Consider the following 26988-nt stretch of genomic DNA (forward strand, 5'->3'; position numbering starts at 1 on the left):
TTCTAAAATTTCTTACAGGATTGCTAAATTTATTTATTTATTAAATCTCTGATCATTTCATTTAATCACTTTATTCAGGCCTGATTGGCGTTACACAGAGACCCACCTCTCGTCAGCCATGGGTTCAAAGTATTTAGGCTAATGGTCTGTCTGGAAAACCAATATTTACACAGCAGTTGCATGGCTCTGGCAGAAACTATCCAGAGGAAGCGAGAGGTTTCACTCCTACCTACTTCCTTCTTCGCTTGAATCCCGCTAAGCAAACCGGGCCGTTTCTTTTTTTACCTGGGAGAATGAGTGTATCAAATTTGGTCCAGCATTTTTTTTTTATCCTTCTGCGAGGTTTAAGGTCTTAGTAAGTTACTGATATCGTTATGAGATGTAGACATGTCGTTAATTTAGTTAAAAAAAATAAATAAAATAAAAAAGTTTCGCCGGACATCGGTGATGTCCGATGCCAGTAATGAATATTCACGAAGGTTCTTAGTTAACATTAGTTTAGTCATGAGTTTAGTTAGCTAGCTAGCTGCTGTATGCATTAGCTCGCTATCCTATGTGCTAGCTTACTATTCATTCTAGTTTTAGACAGGTGTTCGCCCCCTCTGTTCTAGCAGACAAGGGTTTCCATAGACTAGAATAGGATGTTAACCATTTTGTTTGGTTCGCCATATTTTTGGGTACCATAAACTTTATGGCGAAGCACGGTGTCTGTTCTCAACGTATTAATGGATAAGATGCAAGATATGAATCTGCTGGTGATTTCTGCCATTGAAACGTATGACGTCAGTTGGATCACGTTGCACCCAAAACGAGGAGTATTTTTTTAACCAACTGAGACAACAATGAGTAGTTTCTGAGAAAACGACTTTGTTTCAGGTGTGTACCAGATTGGTCGCTATGGCAATCATCTGCGAAAACCAGGACGAGAGCGCATGCGTGAGGGTTAACGCCCACATTTACAGACTGGAAGGTGGTCCAGTTTTTTTTAACTACTGACCGATTCTCTTCTAAACGTAAGCGGTCTCATTGAATTTGCAATTTTAGACAGGTGTACGCATGTGCGAGATGATTTCCGGTGTAGCGGACGAGGGTTTCCATAAACTGGAGTAGGATGTGAACTATCTTGACAGTGAAGTTAAGGGTTTTCTGGCAGTAGAAAGCGGCTGTCCCCGGAAAGCGCACCAGAGTCACGGAGTGGCGGACCATCAGACACCATGGTAAGAACATGCCTTCTGTAAATGCTGTTCAGACTAGCCATCAATTAACTTGTTAAACATTTAGTTTAATCTTTCAGTATTCACACATTATTGCTGTGTTTAAACTTAGGCTGCAGTTTATTATTACAGCGTTGTTTTCTGTTGTAAACAAGCAAGCAAGAGTTGCCCCAACGAAAAATAACAATAAAATTGCTATAATTTTCCTACAGTGACTCAAGAGTATGTATGGGGTGCTTAACAGGAAGTGTATAGTGACTTTATCGTACTTTGTAGTATTTTTTTTTTCTCATATGAAATCACTAATATTCCAATAGGGAATAATGGTTTTGCTATTATGGTTTTTTGTAGCGTATCTTTCTAAAACGTAGGCTGTTATATGGTTACTGTAGTTGTTTTTCGTAAGGGTGGCTCTTACTCAAGTCTGCTCTTCATTGTATCTGACATAATTTTTTCTTTTAACCTCTTCTCACTTCTAGTACCGTTTTTCATTTCCTTTCCAGTATCAGCGGAACATTTTCTCATTTGAGCTTGTATTCACCTACAGTCTGTGGTATTCACGTGTATTTCAAGTGAGGCCATTAGTTACATTTCGGTGGAATTATCTTTCTACTACTTGGGTCAATCATTCACTTATTTTCAGCAGCCTATAACATCTTGCTCACTGAATAAATGCAATGCACTATCTCATACAAAATAACTTAGTAGCCATAATGAAGTGGTTCTCTCTGGTTAATTTAATGTAGTGGACTGCCATTAAATTCATATATATTAACAGTTTAGGCAGTATAAGCTTGGATTGTTGTCAGTTCATTTATAGCCTATTGAACTGTAGGCTCTAATTAACCACATTGCATTAGAGAGTTAATTAATCAAATGCCTTCAGGCTAACAGAGCTTAACCTTGAACTTGGCCTAACCTAGAAAACAGAGGGCTGATGTCAAATTTCATCAGTTTGTTGCAGTCTTTTTCTGTAAAATTATCTGTTGCTCTTAACAACATGCCTACCCAAAATACATAACAAGGGTTCATCTTGTTAATCAGATAAGAGGGGGAAGAAAAAGGTTTGTAGAAATTAGAATTAAACATATTTCTGGGAAATAAGCAAAAAAAAAAAAAGATGATTATATCTCATTTATTAAGCCACATTTGATTACAACACTCTAAAGTCATGAAGTTGCCTGAACGTTAGTCTCTTGTGATCACAAGCAGACATTTTGTGTCTTCTTAGTCTGTGTCATTGCTTTTCCAATTTGCTCCGGGATTTGTTTGGCTTTATTATGTGTTCTTCTAACTCACAAAGCGGTTATGTCAAAACTAGGTATTATAAATTCAAGTCAATGAATAAATTATATTAGATTAGATGCTTAAATGAACATTTTTACTGTGCAGGCATCAGTTTTGAAACTGAATCACGGATTATTGCACAAGTTCATGCCTGAGTGATTGATCGGCCCGTTTCATAACATGACATGGATCTGGACATGTTTCAGTCACCCAGCTTGGTTTATATTGCAGTTATTCATTACCTAGGCATGATCGTGAGAATGCTTCAGGGCACCATAACAGCAGCAGGAACAGGTAATCTCCTGTTATCTGTCTCTGCCTCAGCTGAAAAAAAAACTCACTGTAAACAAGCTTCCATGTGCCACTCCTTTAATCCCAACATTATTCCTTGGAGACATAAAAAATCTCTGTGATCATTTGGCAATATGACATTCAAAGCTTTTACTGTGCTGTGTGTATCCCAGTGCAAGGATGATTAAACAAAACCTAGGCCTAGATCCTTTGGAATAACCACAAAAGACCTAACTGAGATGGGTGATATTTGTTTCGTGCACGTATTAGGGGACTAGAAACGTGCACAGAAGAATGACTTGGGGTTCCTCTGTCAAAGAAGAATCTGAAGAATCCCAGACCCGTACGCATTAAGTCTAATAACCATGTGAGAGGATCGCAAGCACTCTTTTGCACAACAACAGCATGCGTGTACCAGTTAAAATAAACCCCGAAAGTGTCATGATCCCACTAACAAAAATCTGGGCTTATTTTAATAATCCTTACTCTAGAACACAGAAAAGCGGATTGCCTGGGAAAGTGGCTTTTTCCCCACACTTCATTATCAGGGTGTTTTCTCTAAAGGAAACATTTCTAGACTCTGGAGAAAGAAGTTTCCAGCGCTGTCTTGACGTCAGAGGTCAGGAGCTGCAGCCTGAGACAACTCTGTCTTTATCTGTGGCCTTCATGCAGCCAAACACAGAGGGGAGGGGGGGTTGGGGTCAGAATGAAACCATGAAACACAAAATCTACGTGCTGAACTGGCTAGTGGCTGCATGCACGGACGTCTGCATGCGGAATCAGGATCAGAATCACTTTATTTGCCATATTTTATACACTCACTTATTAGGTACACCTGCTTGTTAATGAAAAATAGCCTGCTCCTCCAAACAGCGAATCATGTGGCAGCAACTGAATATATAAAGCATGGAGTTTTTTGTTCAACAAGACATTAGAATGGGCAAGATGCGTGATCTAAGCCACTTAAACTGTGGTATGATTGTTGTGGTTCCAGCATCTCAGAAAACATCCAGTGAGCGAAAACAGTTTGTTAATGAGAGAGGTCAGAGGTCAGAGGAGAAAGGGCAGACTTTTTCAAGCTAACAGAAAGGCCACAAATGCTCCAGTAACAGCTCTGTACAACAGTGATGTGCAGAAGGGCATAAAAGTAAGTAAGTAAAGTAAGTAAATCTTTATTTATATAGCACCTTTCAAAACCGTAGTTACAAAGTGCTGTACAAGAGAGAAAGCATAGAATAAAAGCTACATAAAAGAGTAAAATATACACAAGTAACTATAAGTATACATGCACATTTACAAAAGTATATACATATATATACACATACATCCTACATACATGCTCACAGACATACATACATACATGCATATAAACATATACATGCTTACATACCCATACACATACTGTACACACCCATATATACACACACATAAACTGCATGCACATACATGCCCACATACACACGCACAGTGTAGCCTACATAAACACATATGCACAAACAAATACACAAAAAGCACATCTGTATATACATGCCAACACACAGATTCATAGGCGCAAACCAATGAATGCTGTTGTATAGCAGTAACAACAGTACAATCACACAATAGTCCACATTATTCAATAAAGGCCGCAGCAAAAAGATGAGTTTTAAGACGTTGTTTGAAACTTTCAACTGAGGTAGCATTTCTTACTGAAGTGGGGAGCTTGTTCCAGAGTTTAGGGGCTATGATGAGTACCTCTGTTTTATCAGAGTTCAGCTGGAGGAAGTTGTGAGCCATCCAGACTATTATAGCAGTTACGGCAATCTTGCAATGAAATAAGGTTATTGCGGTAATTAGGCTTAACAGATATGTACAACTGTGTGTCGTCGGCGTAACAATGGTAGGAAATATGGTCAAAGCTGCGAATGACGTGGCCCAGGGGAAGCATATATAACGAGAATAAAATAGGCCCCAGAATTGAACCCTGGGGCACTCCACAAGTCAGTGGGGCACTGGAGGACACATGCTCTCCAATAGAGACATTGAATTTTCTGTCCATCAGGTATGACCTAAACCATTCAAGAGCTGAGCCAGAGATACCCACCCAGTCCTTGAGCCTAGCAATCATGATGGCATGGTCAATCATATCGAATGCTGCGCTTAAATCCAGCAACACTAATACTGAGCATTCACCATCATCTGCATGCATTAAAATATCATTTAATACTTTAAGAAGAGCTGTTTCGGTGCTGTGCTGCTGGCGGAAACCTGATTGGAATTTATCGAATATGCTATTGCCTTCTACTAGCTCCAAAAGCTGCTTCACTACAACTCTCTCCAAGGCTTTGGACAGGAATGGTAGTTTAGAAATTGGTCTAAAGTTCTGTGGTAACAACGGATCAAGCCCAGGTTTCTTTAACAGGGGGTGGACAGTAGCCATCTTAAAGTATTCTGGAACACAGCCGGAGGAGAGACAGGAGTTCACAATGGTGAGTAGACTAGGAGAAATGGTTACAGCAATGTCATTGAGGAATTTAGAGGGGATGATGTCTAGGGGACTGGAAGACGGGTTCATATGTGACAAAATGTTATTTAGATCATGCAATGAGATAGGGGTGAACTGAGTAAGTAGAACAGGAGAGACATAAGGTACTGCAAGTGGAGAGGTGGAGGTAGTGGCTGAAGTAGTAACTCTAATATTATCAATCTTATTAACAAAGAAGGAAAGGAATTTCTCACAGAGGGCAGAGGAGGAGGCAGAAATAGCAAGGGGTGTACCGTTGAGCAGATGGTTAATAGTGGAAAAGAGAAACCGGGGGTTATGCGTATTAACAGATATGAGGTTGGCAAAATATGCAGCTCTTGCATCCTTTATGTTGGAGTTAAGGGAGGACAGAAGATCTGTCATGTGCAAATGATGGACCTGTAAACCAGTTTTTCGCCAGCAGTGCTCAGCCCTCCTACATTCTCTCCTCAGATTATCCTCATTTATCCAAGGAGTGAGGTTGACGGCAGATAGAGTTTTGATTTTAAGGGGAGCAATAATGTCTAAGGCTGATAAACAAACCTCATTAAAATGTTTAACCTGGTCATCGACACATAAAAATTGGGTAAAATCTTGACATTGTTGAAAATTTGTGAGAATTCTGCCGCCGATTGCTCATTGAATAAGCGAGAGGGCACAGTACGCTTTTTGGGTGAGATTTCCACATGTAAGACCGTATCAAAGAGAATGCATTTATGATCTGAGATGAAGATGATGGCATCTCACAACATACAAGTTGTTGTCCCTTATGATAAATGGGCTTGAGCAACAGATGACCAGCCAGTATTGGTGTACCTGCTAAAGTGGCCGGTGACTGTATGTGAAAATTTACACTACCAGTCAAACGTTTGGACACCTGATTGAATGTACTATGTTTTTCCATTATCTTAAACCCATTTTGATCTAAAGGCTTATGCTTAAATGCTTGACATTTGTTTCTAAGGCAAATATAAATAGTGAAGTTGATGCCTATGTATGAATTTCTTTCCAAAGCCTTTGCTTTTCCATCAAGGCAAAGGGCGGCTACTTTAAAGAATCTAAAATATAAGATAGTTTTGATTTGTTTAACTTTTTTTTTTTTTAACACTTTTACTGCATAATTCCATTTGTGTCATTTCATAGTTTTGATGTCTTTACTATTATTCTAAAATGTGTAAAATAGTAAAAATAAAGAAAAATGTGTCCAAACTTTTGACTGGTAGTGTAAGCAATTTACATAGTCATGCCATACACACAAACAGATAAAACCTACATGGCAGGCAATGGACAGATAAATACTGCATACACAAATATACAGGCAGCATGGCACACAGTGAGCAGGTGTGGACGAGGTACGGTGTCGGTGTCGCAGTGTGTTGGGCCAGTTAACCATTAGGTACTAAATTAGGTACTAAATGCTAAATAGGATGAAAATGAACCGGTTTAAGTGTTCCTGCTGTGCTTGTTTAATCCTGTTGTAGTAGGTTGTGCAGGAGTGTGGCAGTGTTTATATTAGTCGTGCTGGTATTTCTGGAATGTGTTCCTAACCACAGCGATCTCCGTTGGGATTCACAAAAGGGTTAACTGAAGTTGTTTTTTTTGTTTTTTTTGTAGAGCTCAGCTGTTTGTGGGTCATCTTCAGGTGACAGAGGCTGCGAGCAAGGACATGCTATACCCCAAAAGTCCTTAAACTTTAAAGCAGAGGGTTAGTTTTCACAGAAAGACTCCTGCAGTTACAGAGATATATATCTCTCCACACTGCGTATCACACTCATTTTGTTAGTTACATTGTTTTTGGTGTGAAATGTTTAATTTCTGTGGTCTGAAACCACCTCTGGGCCTCTAGCTTACCAGACAATGACATGATGACTGACTGAGCTTCCTCTCCTCATTTGCGAAATGTGGAAATGTGTCACTGCCAGACCGCGTCATGTATCGCTATAAATCACCTGTAGTCTCCTTTCCTTCCTTCCTCTTTTCTCTTGTGAACTTAATTTCCACCCTTTTCTTCCTCTTTTCCCTGCATGAAGTTTTTGCACACATTCTCATTTGGCTCTTCAGAAATCAACTCTCAGATACTGCATGCTGCATGCAGCAGTCAATCCCTAACACAAACATACTCCAGTTATTCTTGGAGGAATGCCTCTGTGCCACAAATAATCGTCTGGTTTGCAGGATCAGTGACGAATTACTGACGCATGTTTGTGGTTTACAGCCTCGCTCAAAGACTGTGGCCTCACGCTGCTTCCAGGAATCCTGGGATATTGACCTCTCATAGCCATCAGCTACTCTGTGGGAACACATCTTCACACCCTGTGGGACAGATGGGAGGGCTGCCACAAATTTGTCAAGAATGGGCTTTGACCATTGGTTATTAGGATGAGACCTGGGTCAAATTGTGCAAATTCTTTTTGTGGTTTGTTTTAGCCTGCATAGGTGCCATTCACAGGAAAGTATTTGAAAGAAAATTGGCTTTCCAACTTCTGACATGATCTGAATACTTCTTTTATAATCCTCATGCTTCTAGTACTCCAAATAGGTAAAACATTTTTGAAAATATTGTTTGATCCAGCTTCAACAAGGATAAAAGCCTACCAACGCACTAAGTTATGGCATGCCAATGACCTCAGACTGTATTATAGATGTTTAATACCGGTATGTAGTCTCAGGATCTTGCCCCTCCTGAGGTTGAATTCATGACTCATAACGCCAGGTACGACACCCGTAGACAGATACAGCTGATATTAGTCACTGTATGTCATCAACAGGAAAGGGAAGGGAACGCTGCCACTTTGCAATGCTTTCACACAGAGGGGGGCAATCTGTGGCAACATGTGTAAACGCTGTGAGGCACATCTGCAGAGACAGCAATGCCAAGAAAGTGTTCAAAAGTGAATGTGTGCTCAGGAATGTCTGTATGCCAAAAAACACCGTCTGTTCCAGCAGATACCACTAGTTGTTACTCTGCACCATGAGCTGAGGCAGACCGCATGACTAAATCTGGTATATTATTAGCATATAATCACTTTGGGAGGTAAAAGATTATAACCTCAACTTTTCTGCAGCTTTTCTTCAGTTTCAGTAGGCTTAACCTAATTATCACTTGCTTTGCAGCATTAACCGAGTCGTGATCACATTGCAGTGTAGAACACTAAAATGAATTCCGTGTTTTTGTAGAAGAGTTGCAATCTTTTCATGGCCTCTATTTAAAATGTGGGTTATTTATTGATGAAGGCGAAAAGCAGTGTGCGTGTGTGGGTGTATGAGAGAGAGAGAGGGAGAGAGAGAAAGAGAGAGAGAGAGAGATATCAATATGATCATTAGCCTAATGCTTACAGCTAGGTCACTACTGTTTATGTAATGGAAAGTGTCCTAAAAACAATCGGTGGCCCAAATGATTCTCTCTCTCTCTCCCCTTCTCTCTGTCTCTCTCTCCCTCTCTCTGTCTCTCTCTCACTTCCTCTCTCATCTCTCTCTCTCTCTCTCCCCCTCTCTCTGTCTCTCCCTCCCGCTCTCCGTCTCTCCCTCCCTCTCTGTCTCTCTCCCTATCTCTCTCTCTTCATCTCTCATCACTTCATTGTCTTTCCCCCTCTATCTTTTGTCAGCGCACTCCTTTCACAGGGTGATAATGTGACCTGGCAGGCCTCTTGGCTTCGGGCAGAGTGTACCAAATACAGCAGCGCAGGCAGGGGTGTGGACGTCTGCATGCTTGGACGTCTTTTGTTGTGAGGGTTAAGATAAGGCCAGCGGAGGGTTCGCTCCTCCTGATGTTGCCGTTGGGGTTGACCTGCAGTGTCCGTGTACTTGTCTGCTAGAAAACAAGATTAAGCAGGAATCTGTGGTTTGGAAGCCGAGCGGCCATGAGCTCTGTTCGAGGTTCAGGACACAGTGCGCTGGTGAGTGTTTTCACTAAGCTCTGACATGGGTGGGGATCAGACATTTAGAAAAAGGAGAAAGTAATAGACATGCCATTTTACTCTTTTGAGTACGTAGTGTTTGTATTAGATAGGCTACAGTATGTGAGTGAACTTTTACATTTGCCAGATGCATCTCTTGCCAAGCATCTACATCTGCATCTGTCAGTAAGAGACTGTTGTATTTTCAGGGGTCCGTGTTGAACTGCGCATGTCTGACATGCCTGTGGTCGTGGGGCTGATTGTTCTCTGTGGCGTGTTTAAGTCAAACAAACGGGAAATAAAACATGGATCTGCAACTGGATCTCCTTGGGGTTATGTTTACAAGAAAATCTAATCTGTTTTCCCGCAGAATAAACATTTATGTTTGGTCGCTGGTTTGCCTTGTGCTCAGTGGACATCAACTAGGAAAGATGTATTCCAGCGCTGGCTAAAGTAAACCAGAATGAGAGAGATTGAGATTGTATTGATAGAGCAGCAGACAGCTATAGAGTGCGTTACTGTAAGTCCTCAGCCGCCCTTTTAGAAGCGTCTGGCAACAGATCTGATGTGAGTTCAATCATTTCAGCTGGCCAGAATGTAGGCAGGATTTTTTTTTCCTTTCAAAGGTGCCACTGCTGAGTATCGTTCTGTGTTAAGTGATTGATCTGGAGTGTTTGTGTGTCTGTCAGGCTGACAGTCAGCTGAGGTGAATTCCTGCTCCTCTTCACATCACTGCTGCTGCAGTAGAGGAGATTAAGATGTGGACAAGCTTCATTAGTGCCAACCTAATTGTAGACTAAGCAATATGTCAGCTGTCAGTCATTTTGTGTTTACTTAAAAAGTGGTATGCTTTCTGGAGTGGGTCATTATTTTTGTATCACCTGTTTGACTTTATTTTTCAGATTTTTTCATTGGTTTTCAGAGGGAAGATTAGTTTGTCCATGTATTACTGAAATATGAGTTGAAATGTTGAAAAGAATGATATATTGGTTTGCATACTTGCAGTAAATAGTTAAAGAATAGTAATAGAATATGCTGCTATTTCTATTTCTATCTGTATTTCTGGTGTTACACTGTAGGATGAAAATGATGACAGGCAGCAGTGGAATTTAACTTTTGAGCTATACATGATAGAAACATGGGGTTTAGATAATTGTTTTTCAAAGTAAACCCTCTGATAGTTTGAAAATGTTTTACTGACCCCTGAATGAAATAAGGAGTATGTAGATGGACTCTCTACATATTGTTTGTTGGACTTCTTCATTGTAGCTGGACTTAATCGCGTATGTCACGTTACCATAGTAGACCTTGTTAAGTGTGTTAGCAGTATCAGTTGTTAATTTGTGGTAGTGAGCTATTATTGGTGATTAGATTTTTTTTTCATTGATATTTTCATTTGCAAGACGCTCACAGCTGGCAAGCATGTAACTAGTGCTAAGCTAGTTTTCACTTGTGATTTAACATATATTTCAAACTCTAATTATGTACTATCACAAATTTCACAACTTATATATCTTTTTGCCCTCACTTTCTTTTACTTTCTCATTTGCACCTTTACATTTCTTTTCACACATACTTTAAATACTTTTTAATACACTAATTCATCCTGCATTTAGTGAGGAGAAAAGTGTTTGAAGTGACATTTTTGGATGATTTGTCAGCGGCCCTGTGGGTGGGGGGTTAAACAGGGTAAGAAACAATCGACTGTCATGGCTATCGGGTGACGGTTACCCAGGGCAACAACTGAAAGCATGTAGTGGGAGGAGGATGTTGTCTGGGCTCCTCCCTCTGAGTGTAACGTCCTATGGAGAGGACAGTGGGAGTGAACTACAACAGTGAGGTTCCCTCCCCAAATCTAACTGAAACCACTCCGGGGAATGCGCACACACACACACACACACACACACACACACACACACGCACACACACACTCTCACACACACAATCTCTTCCACACACACTCTCAGTCTCAGTCATGCAAGTCGATCAAGTCAATGCTCCTTCCTGTTTTTCACAAGTTCCGTCTTCTCTCTCGTCTCGTGTTTGCATAGACCGGGCCAAGACTGGCAAGGAGGAAGAGGAAGGAAGGACCCATAAGGAGCGCTTACAAGGATTTTCAGGGGGAGATTTTCTTTTTGGGTGGTGCCGTGAGATTTGCCCCCAGGTTATCAGACAGAGGCCATGGGGGTTGTGAGAGGTGTTGTCGGGGTTGACGGGGGCAGACTGGAGGTGCGAATGCCTCTGAGCTGAAAGGGGGGGCTGGGAAACTCTTTGTCAGGGAAGCTACAGTGACTTGAAGAGCCCAAACCAGACAAACCAGACTCTTCCTGTGATGGATTTTAGAGGGAAACCCTACCCTGAAGTCTCAGAGGCTGCTGAGAAATAGACGGCACACACACACAAACACTCTTTCTCTCTCTCTCACACACGCCTCAGTGGGAGAGGAGGGGGGCCAGAAAGAGCATGGAAGCACTGAGGGAGTCCTTTCTGCATTTGACTTTTCAGATGTCTACATATAAGAGAGCCACGCTGGATGAGGAGGACCTGGTGGACTCCACCGGCGACGAGATCTACCCATCATCCCCCATGCAGGTAAACACACACACACACCCTGTGCTAAAAATACATAAGCTGTGACCGGCTTGTGCCAAGTCTTCATATGGACTTACTCGCAAGTCTCTGTCTGTTGTATTGTTATATAAACTGAGAAATGTTTTTACAGGCCTTCTCATATCTCAGCCTGTATTAAAAATACATAATGCTGCTGTCAGATGAAAACCTTGCAAGTAAACTTTTTACAAATTTAGAAAAACAGCCTAATTTGCAGCTTGATGTCCATGTAATTTTAAATGTTATCATGGGTGTTATCTTGAATGGGTTTCATGGGGCCTGGGGTCATGAATCCTGCTCTACCCATGAAGAAGTTCCAAGTAAAAATGTGAAAAGTTACAGCTATGAGGTATTTCTGCAACAGCAGCAGTAAACTGAAACTTGTGTAGAGTCCTAATAAAAACTCATTATTGAAATATAGGACTGAAACATGTCTTCTTAAGCTTTGCTATGTTTCTGTCCTTGTTTTGCATTTGCATGGAGCTCATATCTACTATGCATTAGTCCAACCTAATAGTGTTTTGTGTTGAAACTTAGTACTGTATCTTGAATACTACTTATTTAGTGTCTGTCCATAACTTATGGCACAAGATCAGTTAGCTGATGCTTGTGATATTTGATATTTTGCAAGTAAGTATTCCATTTTCTCCTCTTGTCGAGATAAAACAGATTACTTTTGAGGCCCAAGCTTCAAAACGCTTCTATAATAAGTTGCAGAGGCCAACCTGCAAAACAGATGCTGTGATGTTTGACATGCGGGAATAAGCTTAATGAATGTAGTATCTTTGTTTTACTGTTGATATGAAATTAAATGATAATTGGGCTGACAGTTGGATGAAAAAAACATTTAATGATAAGTGTTACAAATGTTGATATGTGGATTAAAATATTGTTGAAGCTATAAATATGATTGATATAGTTTATAGTTAACTCTTGTTTTGCCCATGCTTTTTACATTGATATTATTCAACCATAGCAGTGACACTAAATTTGTCTAACCATATGTTATCCACATGTAGCTGTGACACCCTTTTTGTCCATATTATCTACATGGGTGGGTTTTAACACCCATCTTGCTCATGCTCTCTAAGTAGGTCAACGTCCATTTGCTTGATGCACAGGTTTACAGACCCCAAAATAAACCTCATGCTGCGATTTGTGCAGAATCATCCCCACTCTCAGCAGAGTGTCTGTCCAACTGTCAGTTTAGCAGAGCGGGTTGTGGAATCCAGCAGTGGAAAGTGACAGGGAAATACACAGTATACTACTACAGTACATACTGTACACATTGTGCTTCAGACAACTCTGCTGTTATTTGGATCGTCATAGGAACAAGCTAGCTGATGAGATGATGTATGAGTAATGATATGCATGTTCGTTTTCATGTATCAAAACAGATTATTTGATGTTGCACAATTGCAGCAAATGTCTGGCAGCAAATGTCTCCTGTGTGTGTTGCAGTCACAGTGTGTGTTGTGTATGAGACTAACTGACTGACAAGTTGTTTTGGTTGTTTTCACAGCTTCTTCGGCTTAGTTACGAATTACTAATAGTTTGAAAAGCTGGCACAGCAAAACAACCTTCTCAAGACACTTTTTAAAATCTCTATTAATGGATTAAGAAATCTTTTTTTTTTTTTTTTTACTTTACTTTTTACTTTTATTTGGCCAGGAATATCCTTGAAGTGCCAAAACTGAGTGCTTGAATTCAAGAATTCAGCATAATTTCCCCTAATGTTCCCTCATTTTGCTCTGGTTTTCAGGGTAATAAAGTGTGGTTTTCAGAGAGCACGGATGTGAACTGCACAGGCTTGGCAGTGGGATTCTCTCAATTACACTTCGAAATACAGTTTAAGTCCAAACCAACCCAACCTGCTGAGCTCCCGGGATTAAGACTCCGCAGTGGCTTTGGCATTTGAGTTAGCCGCATTTACTTTGACTGTTGAACTCTCAGCTTAGCTAATAGGAGTAAATCTGATCCGTATACACTTCTGGGTTAATTGATTTTAACTGGTTATATATGAGGTCTAAGATCTGGCATTCATTTACAGCGGCAATACTCAAAGACTATCCTGGGTGCCAACTGTGGCCTGTAAAATACTTCTGAGTCGCCCTTGGAATCATTCCAGTATGAAATAAATTTCCTTGGCAGCCTTAACTAAAGCAATATTCTATTCAAAAAGTGCTGCTGGATCTGTGCCAGAGAAATGGCAAAAGCAGGGTATGTTAGTTTGAGATCATTGATTGAATAAAACAAAAAAGATGAAATCACTGAACACAAAGTATGAACCTTCTTCCAACTTGGAAACTGTTTCACATCCAAAAAGTTGCCCTGTGTATCACGTTGTTTATTCCTGTTCTGCCCAATGGTAGGTCATCCCTAGGAGTTGAATGTCTGTTTGCTTATCTGCAGACCTTGGTTGACTCCCTTGGTTGAGTCAGGTGTCAGTTGAGAGACTGAAGTAGACTATAAAAGCAGCAGATATGATTCAGCATGATCATTGTGTCTTTTCCTAATCTGGAGCAAAGGCAAATATCTCTTACTTCTGCGTGTTAAACTAGAAGAGAGGGAACAATAGAAGAATGCTTAACCTTTTCTGTGTAGGAGGGTTGAAAGGCGCTGTGATGCATAAGCCATTGTGCTTTGAAACCAAACCTGTCATTAAAACCCTGAGAAACTTTTTAACTATACAGGATATTTTTCACACTGTATTAGCACAAGTAGTATTGTGTTTGTGTATCTGTGTGCTAAAGATGATTTTTCTATTGTTTCATGTCTTTTAACCACGTTGAACCTCATCTTGGGTGTTAGAATTTGTTTCAGTGGATTAAACAAAGCATTTACAGGTTTTGTGTGTGTTTGTGTGTGTGTGTGTGTGTGTGTGTGTGTGTGTGTGTGTGTGTGTGTGTGTGTGTGTGTGTGTGTGTGTGTGTGTTGTGTGCAGGTCACTCTTCGGCATGGCCATGGTTTGACATGTTGGGCAGAGAGGACACACAGAGAGAAGAGGCTGCTGTTTCTAGTGTGCGTCCTGTCTGTTGGCTTGTTCGTATCTCTCATCACAGCTGGGATCTTCTACAAAGAGAGTGAGTGTGAAGTTCTGCCAAAACTATATGCAGTGGTGGAAAGAGTACTGCAATGTTCTACTCAAGTAGAAATATTGTTACTTATTTTACTTAAGTAGAAATAAAAGTACTGGTGTAAAATCTACTTAAGTAAAAGTAAAAAGTAGCTCATTTAAAACTCAGAGTAAAAGTTACTGAGTTAGTTTTTAGAAAAGAGAACATGTGATCTTTTCCATGTAATTCTAAAAGCATGAGAGAACAGAGTTCAGTCTAGATTCTTTTCAACAACAAAGTAAAGCCAGATTACTGTTCTCACTGTGAATCGCTCCACAATTTGTCAATTTACATTGGTCCAGTTTCTGTTGCTCATGGAGAACCCCAAAATCTCTACTATGTAATGGATGTGACTCAAAATGTAGTGAAGTACAATACTTCAGTAAAAACACACTTAAGTAAACTGACTTCAATAAATACTCAAAAAAGTACACAAAAAACCCATGTAATTAGTTACTTCCACCCTTGACTATATGCTGTGATGACATTGACACTGAACAGCAACACCTGCTGTCTCAATGAAATAGACTGACCAGGTGAATCCAGCTTTGATCCCTCACTATTTTCACTCATTAGATGTACTTTAAGGAAGGTGCTCCTAACGTAACAAAACTACAAGGTTGTGCAATGTGAAGCAGGTGATATATTTTCAAAACCAACGCCAAACCTTCAGCTAAACTTCCGTGAGCTTGTTCATCCTGGAAAAAAAAGGCTTGTGGATTAACCATCACATCCAGACACATTCTCATCAGTGTTGGTTTCCTCATATTTGCTAAGGGAAACTAAATGCCACTTCCTCCCATTCACCACCCAATGACAAATCACGCTGTGAAATAATAAAAGGAACATGGATGGATTTTCCTTCGGGTGCTAACCTCTTCACTGCTCCGAACTTTGTCTCTGTGTCTGTTTTATGCCTTATAAGGACTGACAGTCAAAGTTGTTACCCTGCGTCACTGCAGTCAACTATTAGAGTTGAGTTTTCCCCTGGAATTGTATTCCTTCCCGTACCAAGAATTACTTGAATTCCCAGCAAAGACTGGCTCAGCAAGGACTGGCTCTTGTCTGAACACTTAAAATGTTGAACAGCCTCTTGTTCCAGACAAGCTTGCCATACATTTAGACTCACAGAAATAGAGGGAGTGTGTGCTTAAAGGACTTTCAGGTCAAATGTTATTATACCGTTAAAAGTATAAAAATATCTCCCACACACTCATTCTCAAAATAACACGGAGTGGCCAAAAGCCCCTGGGCTGCCCCTCAAATAGTTTCTTCCCAACAGGCTCGTCAATATTCTAGAGAGCACCACACACAAAATACTCGCCGATCCTCAGAACAGAAAAATGTATTTTTGCAAGTCTTATTTAGACAGTAAGCCAAAGAGCAAGGAGCAATGGCTTAAACAAACTTTCCAGCTAAACCCCCTTCAAAATAAGAGTGACAGCTCAAACCCTAGACTCAAAACATTTAGAATGTCCACAAAGTTTCGCTCATTTTTGGTCTGGTTTCTCTAATTCTTTCAGCTGCATTTCATTTTTTTTCTCCATTTCTGTGAGTCACAGGTGTTTCTGGGCCCCTGTGGTTTTCCTGTCGGGGATTGTCAGCTGAATTTAGATGAGGGTTTCCTTAATGTATGGTCGGCCCGCCCCCTCTTCCGCCATTTTATTCCACTTTTTTCATTCTGCTTTCCACTGACTCCCTTAGTTAGTTCGAAATAGGAATTCTAGAGCAAATACTGTGAGAGTGATCACTTGTTCTTGTAAGCAACGGGCGTTAACAGGAGGTTAAAAGTGAAATACAGGGTACAGGACCATCTGTTACTTTATTGTCAATCTATTACTCAGACAATTAGATAGTGGGTTCTTAGTAACGGACTTGTGACATTGCTTCCTCTCAAGGCGAGGTCCTCAACCACAACATCATCGGCTATTTATTTATATAGGATTTTTAAAAGGAGAAGTTTTCCCTCCAGGTTATATATCTTGGCAGGTACCTCTTAAAAAATAATGGTTTCCAGATGGTCTGAAAACCCCCATGTATGTTTGGAGATCCTGCCGTGAAATATTTTCGGATTACCCGCCGAGGTCGTCAAAAATGTATTAAGTTCTTAACCAAAAGATAGTGTTGCCCACATCAGGAGGCTGATGAAGCCAAGGCTTTACAAGAGAAGTATTTATATATTAAATATGTTCCTTGTTTTTTTATCTGTCTCCCTGCAGCTCACCCCGGCTTGTGCCTGACGGAGCCGTGCATTACTGTGGCCAGTGCGGTCATGGGGGCCCTGGACCGCTCTATAGACCCCTGCCAGGACTTCTACAACTTCGCCTGCGGGGGCTGGGTGAAGAACAACCCCCTACCTGAGGGAAAGTCCCGCTGGGGTCCGTTCAGTAACCTCTGGGAACACAACATGCTCGTAATGAAGCATTTATTAGGTGAGAGCCCTTGTCAAAGTTCAGTATCCTCAGTTGCCTTTGCCCCGAGCAAAGATGTATTATATTTCTGCTGGCTCATCGTGCAGAGCTGGGTGAAATCTAGAATTTGTTGTTCTTATTATGTTTTTGTTTTTTTGGCAGAAAACACCACAATGAAGGGTCTGAGTAAAGCCGAGGAAAAGGCCCAGCGATATTACCAGGCCTGCATGAATGAGGCCAAGATCGAGGCATTAGGGGCTCAGCCACTTCAGGAGCTCATCAATCAGGTGTGTTCATCTCCTGAAGGGGTCCTAAATCTCATACATCCATCATTTCAGTCCGTTTTAATTTCTCTAGAAAGGATTAATTTCCTTGTTAAGTGTCTCTGTGAATGTCTGGCCTAATGCTGGCTGTTCCAGACAGGAGGATGGGCCCTCACCGGCCCCTGGGACAAGGACAACTTCCAGGAGGTTTTGCGCGCGGTGTCAGCCAACTACCGCACCTCGCCATTCTTCACCGTGTTTGTCAGCACCGACTCCAAAAACTCCAACAGTAACATTATCCAGGTGAGGGAGTCAAGAGATTCCTTTCCAAGCTACTTTTACAGGTTTCATCTGGTTGAAGAATTATATCTGGAATTATATATGTACAATCTGGGGACAATTTACATCTCTGATCACGTTCCCAGAAGTCTTATGTTCAGGCTTACATCTTGACATCAGGGTTCATTCCTTTCTCGGGTGTCATGAGACCGTAGCTAATGCTAAAGATATGATCTCTGGCAAGCCGAGCCTGCTGGCAGCGCAGGAATGAAAACACAGGAGTGTTTGTGAATGTTTAGAAGGAGTGTGAACTAAAAGTCATGAGATGTTGTTCTTATCTCTAGGTCGATCAGTCCAGCCTGGGACTGCCCTCTCGGGATTACTACCTCAACAGAACAGCAAACGAAAAGGTAATGTGGGGCAAATTGTTTGGCTACAGCATTACATTATTCTCACACTGGCTAAACTGAAAATCTCTATAGGTAGTTTGAAAAGAAGGCAAGAGTCGTGATATTGAAATCAGATCAGAAAATTAAGATCAGGTATTTGGAAATGTCTGTGTTGTAAGAAAAAAAAAGATTCATTCAGCGTTGGGAAATACCCAAAGGCTCATTACAGACTTTACCCCACTTGGACAGAACATGAAGAAATAATAAAGGAGAAATATTTCAGCTGCAGGGGAAAAACTCTGCATAGTGGCCTGTATTTGCATAGTTTAGGATCATTTTCTTAATTGAATTTTATCAACATCCCCCCCCCCCCCCTCCTCTCTCTCTGTGCTGCCTACTTTGTACTTTGTAGTATCTGACGGCATACCTGGACTTCCTGGTGGAGTTAGGGGTCCTTCTGGGGGGATCGGAGGAGACGTCTCGATCGCTGATGGAGGAGATTGTGAATTTTGAAACAACGCTGGCCAACATCACGGTTCCCCAGGAGGAGAGACGGGACGAGGAGCTCATTTACCACAAGATGCAGGCCAAGGAGCTGGCGGTGAGCGGCAACCCTAGCGACTTGTCTCCCGGCTCCTACAGAATCAGCTGAATACAACACCACACATCAGCAGTCACAATCACATGTCCCCACCCCCTTCGCTTACCATTACATATAGTTGTTTTTCCCATGACGCTGTCACCACTCCTCAAAGGTCAGGTTAGTCAGTCAGGGGCGAGACACTACTCATCATTCTGTCATTTATTGAGCAGTGTGTAATTAATAAATGGAAGTAAAAGCTGTACCACTTTTTACGTTTTTACATTTCCCACAATTTTACGTTTAAAAGACTTCTAAATAGTTTATAGCCATCTAGGCTAAAATTAGGCTACATAGGGTTTAAAAGTGAAAGTTTAGTAGACTTCTACATCTTAGTTTAGTGCATATGAACTTCTCTGGGACATATTTTTTGTATTTACAACTGTTTATGCATTGTTTAAATATGTCATCATCTAAAACTGAGTTGTACGCAATGTTGACGTTATGTCTAGTACTCAGTGGAGTACTATTGTGAAATATGAATCTTCACGCTGGGAGAGTGCACAGAAACAGTACTTGTTTGTGTTCAAGGTCTTCTAAACAAAGTGTCTCGGTGTTTGTTCATGTGTTTTATCTGTCTGTGCAGACTCTGGCTCCTGCAGTGGACTGGATACCGTACCTCAAAGAGGTGTTTGCTCCTGTGCCACTCAACGAGTCCGAGCCGGTGGTTGTTTATGCCAAGGAATACCTCCCGAAAGTTTCTGACCTCATTATTAACACAAATAAAAGGTCAGACACGCTCATAGTTGTTCCATTTACCTCTTTCAATCAGCTGTCAAATACAGTTTGTGTGTCGTTTTACAAGTTTAACTAGGTAAATATCTGTCTCCTCTCATTTAATGTGATGTAGCAAAATAAATAAATAGGAAAGGAGGAGGCAACCAGTGCAATGCAAGGAAGTTTTACTGAACTATTTACTTATTTGTAATATACACAGGCACAAATCCACCTACTGCAAATTTAATCAGTAGTTATTCATCAGTCAGTATTGAAAAGAGAAAAAGAAGTAAAGAATTTGATATTGTCTTTGCAGCCTACTCAACAACTACATGATAATGAAGGTGGTGAGGAAGATGGTGTCCATTTTGGACGAAAGGTTCCAGAACGCTGAGCAGCGCTTCCTTGAAGTCATGTACGGAACCAAGAAGGTGAGAGACGGAGATCGGGGCCCGTTAAAACTAGAAGCTTACATAGGCATGACACTGATAGATACAAACTGAGAGGTGGGACTAAGCAGGAAAAAAGGAAAACAAAAAAACATGTTAGCAAGGTACATGCACCCCTGCTTGTAGTTTCTCATCCAAATAATGTATTTTTAGATAGTTTGTGAACCAAATCCAAACATCTGTTGTATTTTTGTACCCTGTCATGATGTTAACCCTGTCGACTTTTACACATTTGGCTGTCTGGTAGCATCTGTAGAAAGTTGGCTGTATTGCAAGCATCCTGTTGGCCCTGGTGTATATCTCTAGGCATTTCAGAACTATATGCTGGCAGAGAAACTGGTGCGATGCCGAACAGATTGGTTCAGAGCATATTTCACTTGACCTAGTGTTCCTGTATCTGCACATGGCACTGGGCAGAGGATTCATTTGCATGGAAAAGCAGATAAAAAGAAATTAGCAGCTGAATTTACCCAACTGTGAAGCAGACTGTGAATTTTTCCATCCATGCAGATAAAACTTAATAGGAACTGCAAATTGTCAGTGGCATTAATGCTGAGGTTAATTAGACGCGTAGCTGTGGATGTAAGACATTAATACATGTCATCATTAAGTGCGCATTAAATCGACTAGACAGCAATTTGTGCAGGCTGGCTGCCGCTGTAGTAGATAGAGAACATAATATCTGCTTCTCTGTGAAAGCTCCAGTGACCCCGGCCCTTATCTGAGCAGGATCCTGTTCCCCCGGCCTTGTTTTCCACCGGGGTCATGCTGTAATAACAAACCAAAGACTTTCTGTGTGTGTGTCTTTGTGTGTGTGTGTGTGTGTGTGTGTGTGCGTGTGTCCATCTGTGTCTATGTGTCCAGATCCACAACATGAGTTTCCCAGAATGCTCCTCCTTTCCTATTCCCTGTCTCTCACTCGGTCATTGTTTCCTCCACATCTATAAGTAAATCCAGCTCTGTTCATCCTTGTCCTTCCCTTTGCCAGGCAGCCAAGTTTGTCATAAAATAACAAGGGACATGCTGGGCAGTTAAAGCATTTTCTTCCCTCAGTTGTATCTATTTTAAACTGTTTTATTACCTATAATTAATTAAGTGACCATTATGTATTTTCATCTTACACAAATACCAAAAAGATAAACCCAGCTGCACAATTTCATTTGGTTTTAGAGTTAGTATAAGTCAATTAATTGTGAGTTTGTCCACCAGTGTTGTCATTAGAGAAGAGGTAATTCGAGTTTAATGAATGACGTAGATTAAAGATTAACATAAGCCAAAGTTTTAGTGAGAAAATCTGTTTGGAAAACGTTTCAAACAGGGGTTTTCGGGAATTCAGATAATAGCAAAGTATGCAACCATACAAATAACAATTAAAAGGCCAAATAAAAAAGTCAGTCTGGAGAGTTAAATGACACCCAAGGTAGGAGCAAAGAAGAATTCAGCACTATGGGTGAAAACAACCAAAATGCCACTCTCTCCCCCGTCAAATCACTCCCTTCCTTTACCCGTTTCCACTTTGTTGGTCTTCTGCCTGTCCTCCATCGCTCTCTGTTTGCATTGTCTCTGTTTTGATTGTAAATAGACCTAGACGGAGAGGGGAAGCTGGAGAGGCAAGAGGGGTGTCCTGTTGTTACCATTCTATCAGTCGCACAAAAACAACAGTCAGCTCTTTAGGGGGAACAGCGTGTCTCTCGGCCCACAGAGAGATAAAGTCCCGGCTCTGCCTCCGAGCCGCTGAGCTGTGAGGTCGCAGGTTTCTTAAAAAGAGCACAGCAGTTTTCTGTGTACACTGAATGCACTGCGCTATGACTCCTTTAAAATACTATCTCAGTATCTTCCTGCTCACTGTCTATATGGTTGTATGGTTGTGATTATACTGATAATCACATATGACTTGGGCCTTGGAGTTTTTATTCTATACTGTGGTCACTGTTAAAGAAAAAATCAATTTTAAAACACTTCTAAATAAACAGCTATTGGCGGTGTATCTTGCATTTCTGGGCCCATTCTGTTTGGTGGTGTATTTTTCGTCACATCGAGATATTTCCAGTGCAGCTACAACGGGGTTTGATAGAAGAGCATTTTTCATCGATCTAAAACATCAACAGTAAACATCAGGTTTTGATGTCAGTCCCTCAGAATCAAAGAGCGAGGGCTTCTTTCTAGACTCAACATTTTGCACCGACGTTCAACGATCATACAGGGAGAAATGCATTGTAGACGAGGCAGAGATACCAATTTCTCCACTGACAGTAGCCTCAATAGACTAGAATGCAATGCAGCCAGCTACTCAACATGTTGCGTGTTGAGTAAAGGGGCGCGATTCTTGCTTTTTCTCAACTGGAAAAATACTTGCTTTCTTGCTCTTACTATGCTATATTGCTATTGCTATCACTCTCTTTTGCATACATGTATAACCCACAGCTGAATGCAACAAGTTCACGACCGTTCTCTGGCGGTTGGCAAAAGTGATTCTGGGAAATGTAGGAAATCACCAAATGAGGTAGAAGTAGACAAGGCAGGTTGAGGGAAAGTGGGCACACCATAAAATTAAAATACAAAACTTCAGCACAAAATAGCTCTTGGAATGCATTGAACGTCACAGATTGATGATATAGTAACAGTGTCAGAGTATGTGAGGGAGGATCTTTCTGTTAACATGTCTTGATGTGTTTATTTGCTGTTCCAGAGCTGCACCCCACGCTGGAAGCTGTGCGTCAGCGACACAGACAGCGCCCTGGGCTTTGCTCTCGGGGCTCTTTTTGTCAAAGCCACCTTTGCCGAGGACAGCAAGACCATTGTAAGTGTTTCAAAGTCCTGCCCACGCACTAACTGCTCCCGCTCTGTGCAACGATGCGGCTCTGGTGGAGATATTGACTTGCTTCTTTCCTTTTTTGTGCTTCAGGCTGAAGATATGGTCTCAGAAATCAAATGGGCCTTCGAGGACAGCCTGAAGTATGTGAGCTGGATGGACTCAGAAACAAAAGCAGCAGCAAAAGAAAAGGTGGGAGAAGGATGTTGCTTTGAATGTCTTACCCATGGATTTTTGTCCCCACATTAACATTAACTGTAGAGCTGAAGTTAGTTCCACTAACCGCTTTCTGCTTTGTAGCGGCTGAGGAATACAGCAACTCTGCAGTGCCATCTGGTGTGTTAACGTGTCTGTACAATTTTTTCATCTCATCCCTCACAGGCGGACGCAATATACAACATGGTGGGATATCCGCAGTTCATCATGAATGGCTCAAAGCTTGACAAAGTGTTCAATGATGTAGGTAAATGTGCGATTGCACTGCACGTGCTAGTCATTCCTCACAGCAGGATTCATGTCAGCCAAGTACACATGTTGTCTAACTGCATCTTGTTAGACACTGAACTTGATTCTTGCCCCCTCTCTTTCAGTTTGAGGTGGTGTCGGACCTTTATTTCCAAAACGTCATGCAGTACTACAACTTCTCAGCTAGAGTGACTGCGGACCAGCTGAGGAAAACTCCCAACAGAAACCAGTGAGTGGGTCTCTCTAGCCCTCTTGCCAGACAGGAGGTCGTTCGCTCTGACGGGGACAAATTCCCATTATGCTGACTCAACAGAATACTGCTGCCATCCACAACCGTTCCCAGGCAACCAACTTCTCGCCGCTAATTAGGCTATTGGAAGTTGGGGCGGGGGTAGGGGGGAGCAGAGCAGCAGATTCGGGTTCCCAGGGCCTCCAAACTGATCTGTAGTCAGCCTGGCACAGCGGACAGGGGAGAATCAATCTGCGGTATTTGTTGTGACCTTGATGTCAGCCTCACGTGGCGGTTTTGTGCTCTGTTTTTACAGGTGGAGCATGACTCCTCCGACTGTGAATGCATATTACAACCCAACCAAGAATGAGATGGTTTTACCAGCAGGGATTCTTCAGGCTCCGTTCTATAGCCGTTCCTGGCCTAAGTATGTCTCCCATGTTGCGCTATTTCAGGCACTTCCAAGTTTGTAAATCATGTTTATGAATTTTGTTCTCCAGCGTTTGCTATATACAATGAAATTTACCAGCTGTTTTTGAAGTAGACACTTGAGCCCTTGTTTGTGTCTTAGACATAATGTTTAATCTTAACTGACTCACTGTCTATACACAAAAGTGTGGAAAAGCTGTTATCTGTGATAGTGGAGCGCTATGGTTAAAATTTCGAATTTCTTTCTTTTTATGTTTTCCAGAGCTCTTAATTTTGGTGGAATCGGTGTAGTCATGGGACATGAACTGACTCATGCTTTTGATGACCAAGGTTGGTAAATAGGTTTTTAAACCATTTACTTTTCAGAGGATGACAAATAACTTTGCCCTTTTGACCCTATGATGATTAAAAATTACTGAAAATATGACTCGGCAGAGAGTTCAATAATGTGTCATGCTTTCATGGGAAAGGGAGGGAATATGACAAGGATGGGAATCTGCGTTCCTGGTGGAAGAACTCTTCTGTGGAGGCCTTTAAGAAGCAGACCCAGTGTATGGTGGAGCAGTACAGTAATTACAGCATCAACAAGGAGCCTCTGAATGGGAAACACACCCTGGGAGAGAACATCGCAGACAACGGTGGACTCAAAGCTGCATACAAGGTCTGAAGTCCGATCAGGAAGCATGGCTAGCCTTGAACACTCTATTTGTACAGTCGTGTTTTTATTTTCCTATGTGGAAAATAGCTTCCTATGTGTGAGGAATCAGCAATGTTGAGAAACAGGTCAATGCTTGTGCAAGAGTGCAGTTTAAATCATTTTGTAGAAAGTCAGAGCATTTACTGTTATGTTCCCCAAGGCAACAGTGTCTCATGTTCTCATGTTTACAAGGTCAGAAAACCTCTCACACAGATCTGACATCGATCCACTGCATTTGTTCAGTTGTTTGTGCTGTTGTGGGTCACATCCATAATCTGTAGTGGAAAAAAGCAGGTTGTCTACCTTACTGTGAAGCCTGGAAAGGCAACAGGTGGCTACGAGTGGCCTGGTTAGCCTCCGGTTACTCCTTCACATGCACACATTCTTTCCATGTAATGAAAAGTCATAGGTTAGGGAGCAGATCATATGGAAGTACAGCAGCCTGCATAAGCCATGCATATTAACTAGGGAGAAAAAAACCACTGTGGACGAGCTAAGTGGGCCTGCTGATTTTTCTCGTAATATATCTCTATACAGTTTTCCATGGGGATTGCAGCATAGTGAATGCTGTCTGTAACATGATCATTTGTTGCTTTGAAGGCTTATGTGAACTGGATCGAAAAGAACGGCGAGGAGGCCACACTGCCTGCCCTGGGAATGACTAACCATCAGTTGTTTTTTGTTGGATTTGCCCAGGTTTGTATCAATCATAGCATATTCTATCATTGTATTATTATTATTAGTTAAATATAAGGAGTAAACAAACCCCAAACAAAAACAAAAAAACTTGTAGAGCATTTTTCAAAAGTACATCAGTCAGGAGATTTAAAAGTACATCCAGCAAAAACCATTAATAGAACTGTAATAACTAGAAATGAATGCCAATGAATATAAAACAATACCAGAAAAAGATTGGAATAAAACGTAGAAATTCAGGAGCCTTCTCATAGAAATGAGTGAATAATTTCTAAGGACAATGTAAATGCATTTTTTTTTTCAGTTCATCATTTTGTGTCTGTTTACCCCCTGACTTTTCCAGGTATGGTGCTCCGTCAGGACTCCTGAAAGCTCACATGAGGGCGTAATCACCGATCCTCACAGTCCATCAAGATTCAGAGTCATCGGCACCATCTCCAACTCACACGAATTCTCAAAGCACTTTAGCTGCAAGGCAGACGCCCCCATGAACCCCAAACATAAGTGCGAGCTTTGGTGAGGCCTCACTGCGCAGAACGCTGCTTTACGCTGCTTGGGGTCGGGGGGGGCAAAACGGACCTTGGGTAAGTGGATTGGGACGGTGACAAGGTCTCCCCGAACGGAGAACGCAAGACGCTAAACCACTGAAAATCAAACTGCCTTACCACTTAATGCTTCTCAGGTTCCTCATCAGGACAAATTGTTGCCTGCTGTCTATGGAGGATGACTTCGCCCAATCTTCCTCCACAAAGACCGATGGTTTAGCAAACAGCTTTCCCCAGCAGCTTCTGAACTTTAATGGAACAGACTTTTTTTAACACTGGAAACAAAAATGGGGGAACCACTCTCATTCAAATTTTGTAAACTGCTTGTGTCACAGAAAGTGATTTTTCAGTTGTTGTTGTTTTTTTAAACTCTTCACTGTGCTTGGTTCTGCTCCAGTCTATGTAATTTATGGTCACAGATTTTTATGTGACAGTGAACGGGAGAAACTATAAATGTTTTAGCTTGAAAAGATGAAAATCCAGTTCAAATATGGGAGTTGTCAAAGCTATGTGGTATCATGAATTGGGAGAAACATGTTTTTAATGCTCTTTCTTCTACACCAGCAAATGCTACACCAACATTTTGTGTAGGATGTGATTAAACTTACCATTCTGTCTGTTTTATAAAGGAATTATATATTGATGTGATCCTTGTGTTAAAGGATAAAGTAGACTATTTTCTGACCTGGAGGCGAGACGTAGCAGCATCACACTGCTGCCATTTCATTCTGTAATGGAGGATTTATATAAATCAGAAACTTATGAAGGATGTATTAAGTTCAGTGCAAAACATTAAAGCATCAAAAATGTTGCATTGCACATTCAATATTTGGTCACGTAAGGTATGATGTATCTGTGCCATACTTCTTTTTATGATACGAGTTTGTCACAAATTATTTTGTATAGTAAAACCTATCTTAAAACATCAAGTCTTTGTACAGTATTTGTGTTCAACTGATAAGTAGAACTGGATGAACTTTCACTCTGTTTATCTAGCACACAAAAACACACATACACACCTATCTTTGTTGTACAGAGGCATATGACTAG

At 41.2% G+C, this 26988-nt stretch overlaps 1 protein-coding gene across 3 annotated transcripts; it reads left to right on the forward strand.

The window, feature by feature from the left end:
* Positions 1-1147: 1147 nt before the first annotated feature.
* Positions 1148-26867, forward strand: ece1 (endothelin converting enzyme 1). Of its 3 annotated transcripts, none has more exons than XM_078283367.1 (18): positions 1148-1217; positions 11697-11783; positions 14746-14884; positions 17137-17349; positions 17491-17615; positions 17748-17894; positions 18215-18280; positions 18672-18860; positions 19486-19628; positions 19933-20047; positions 22755-23069; positions 23259-23336; positions 23468-23571; positions 23888-23998; positions 24263-24330; positions 24471-24661; positions 25298-25393; positions 25737-26867. In XM_078283367.1, exons 1-18 carry the CDS (start codon positions 1215-1217, stop codon positions 25911-25913), a joined length of 2367 nt encoding a protein of 788 aa, XP_078139493.1. In that variant the 5' UTR covers positions 1148-1214; the 3' UTR covers positions 25914-26867. The 3 variants fall into 3 exon arrangements, with proteins under 3 accessions (XP_078139493.1, XP_071767767.1, XP_071767768.1); XM_071911667.2 differs by lacking the exon at positions 1148-1217 and having other exon boundaries at positions 11141-11783; positions 22755-22865; positions 22971-23069; XM_071911666.2 differs by lacking the exon at positions 1148-1217 and having other exon boundaries at positions 11140-11783.
* The last annotated feature ends 121 nt before the right edge of the window (positions 26868-26988 follow it).

This window comes from Centroberyx gerrardi, chromosome 5 (genome assembly GCF_048128805.1).
Source record: "Centroberyx gerrardi isolate f3 chromosome 5, fCenGer3.hap1.cur.20231027, whole genome shotgun sequence".
Lineage (NCBI taxonomy): Eukaryota > Metazoa > Chordata > Actinopteri > Beryciformes > Berycidae > Centroberyx > Centroberyx gerrardi.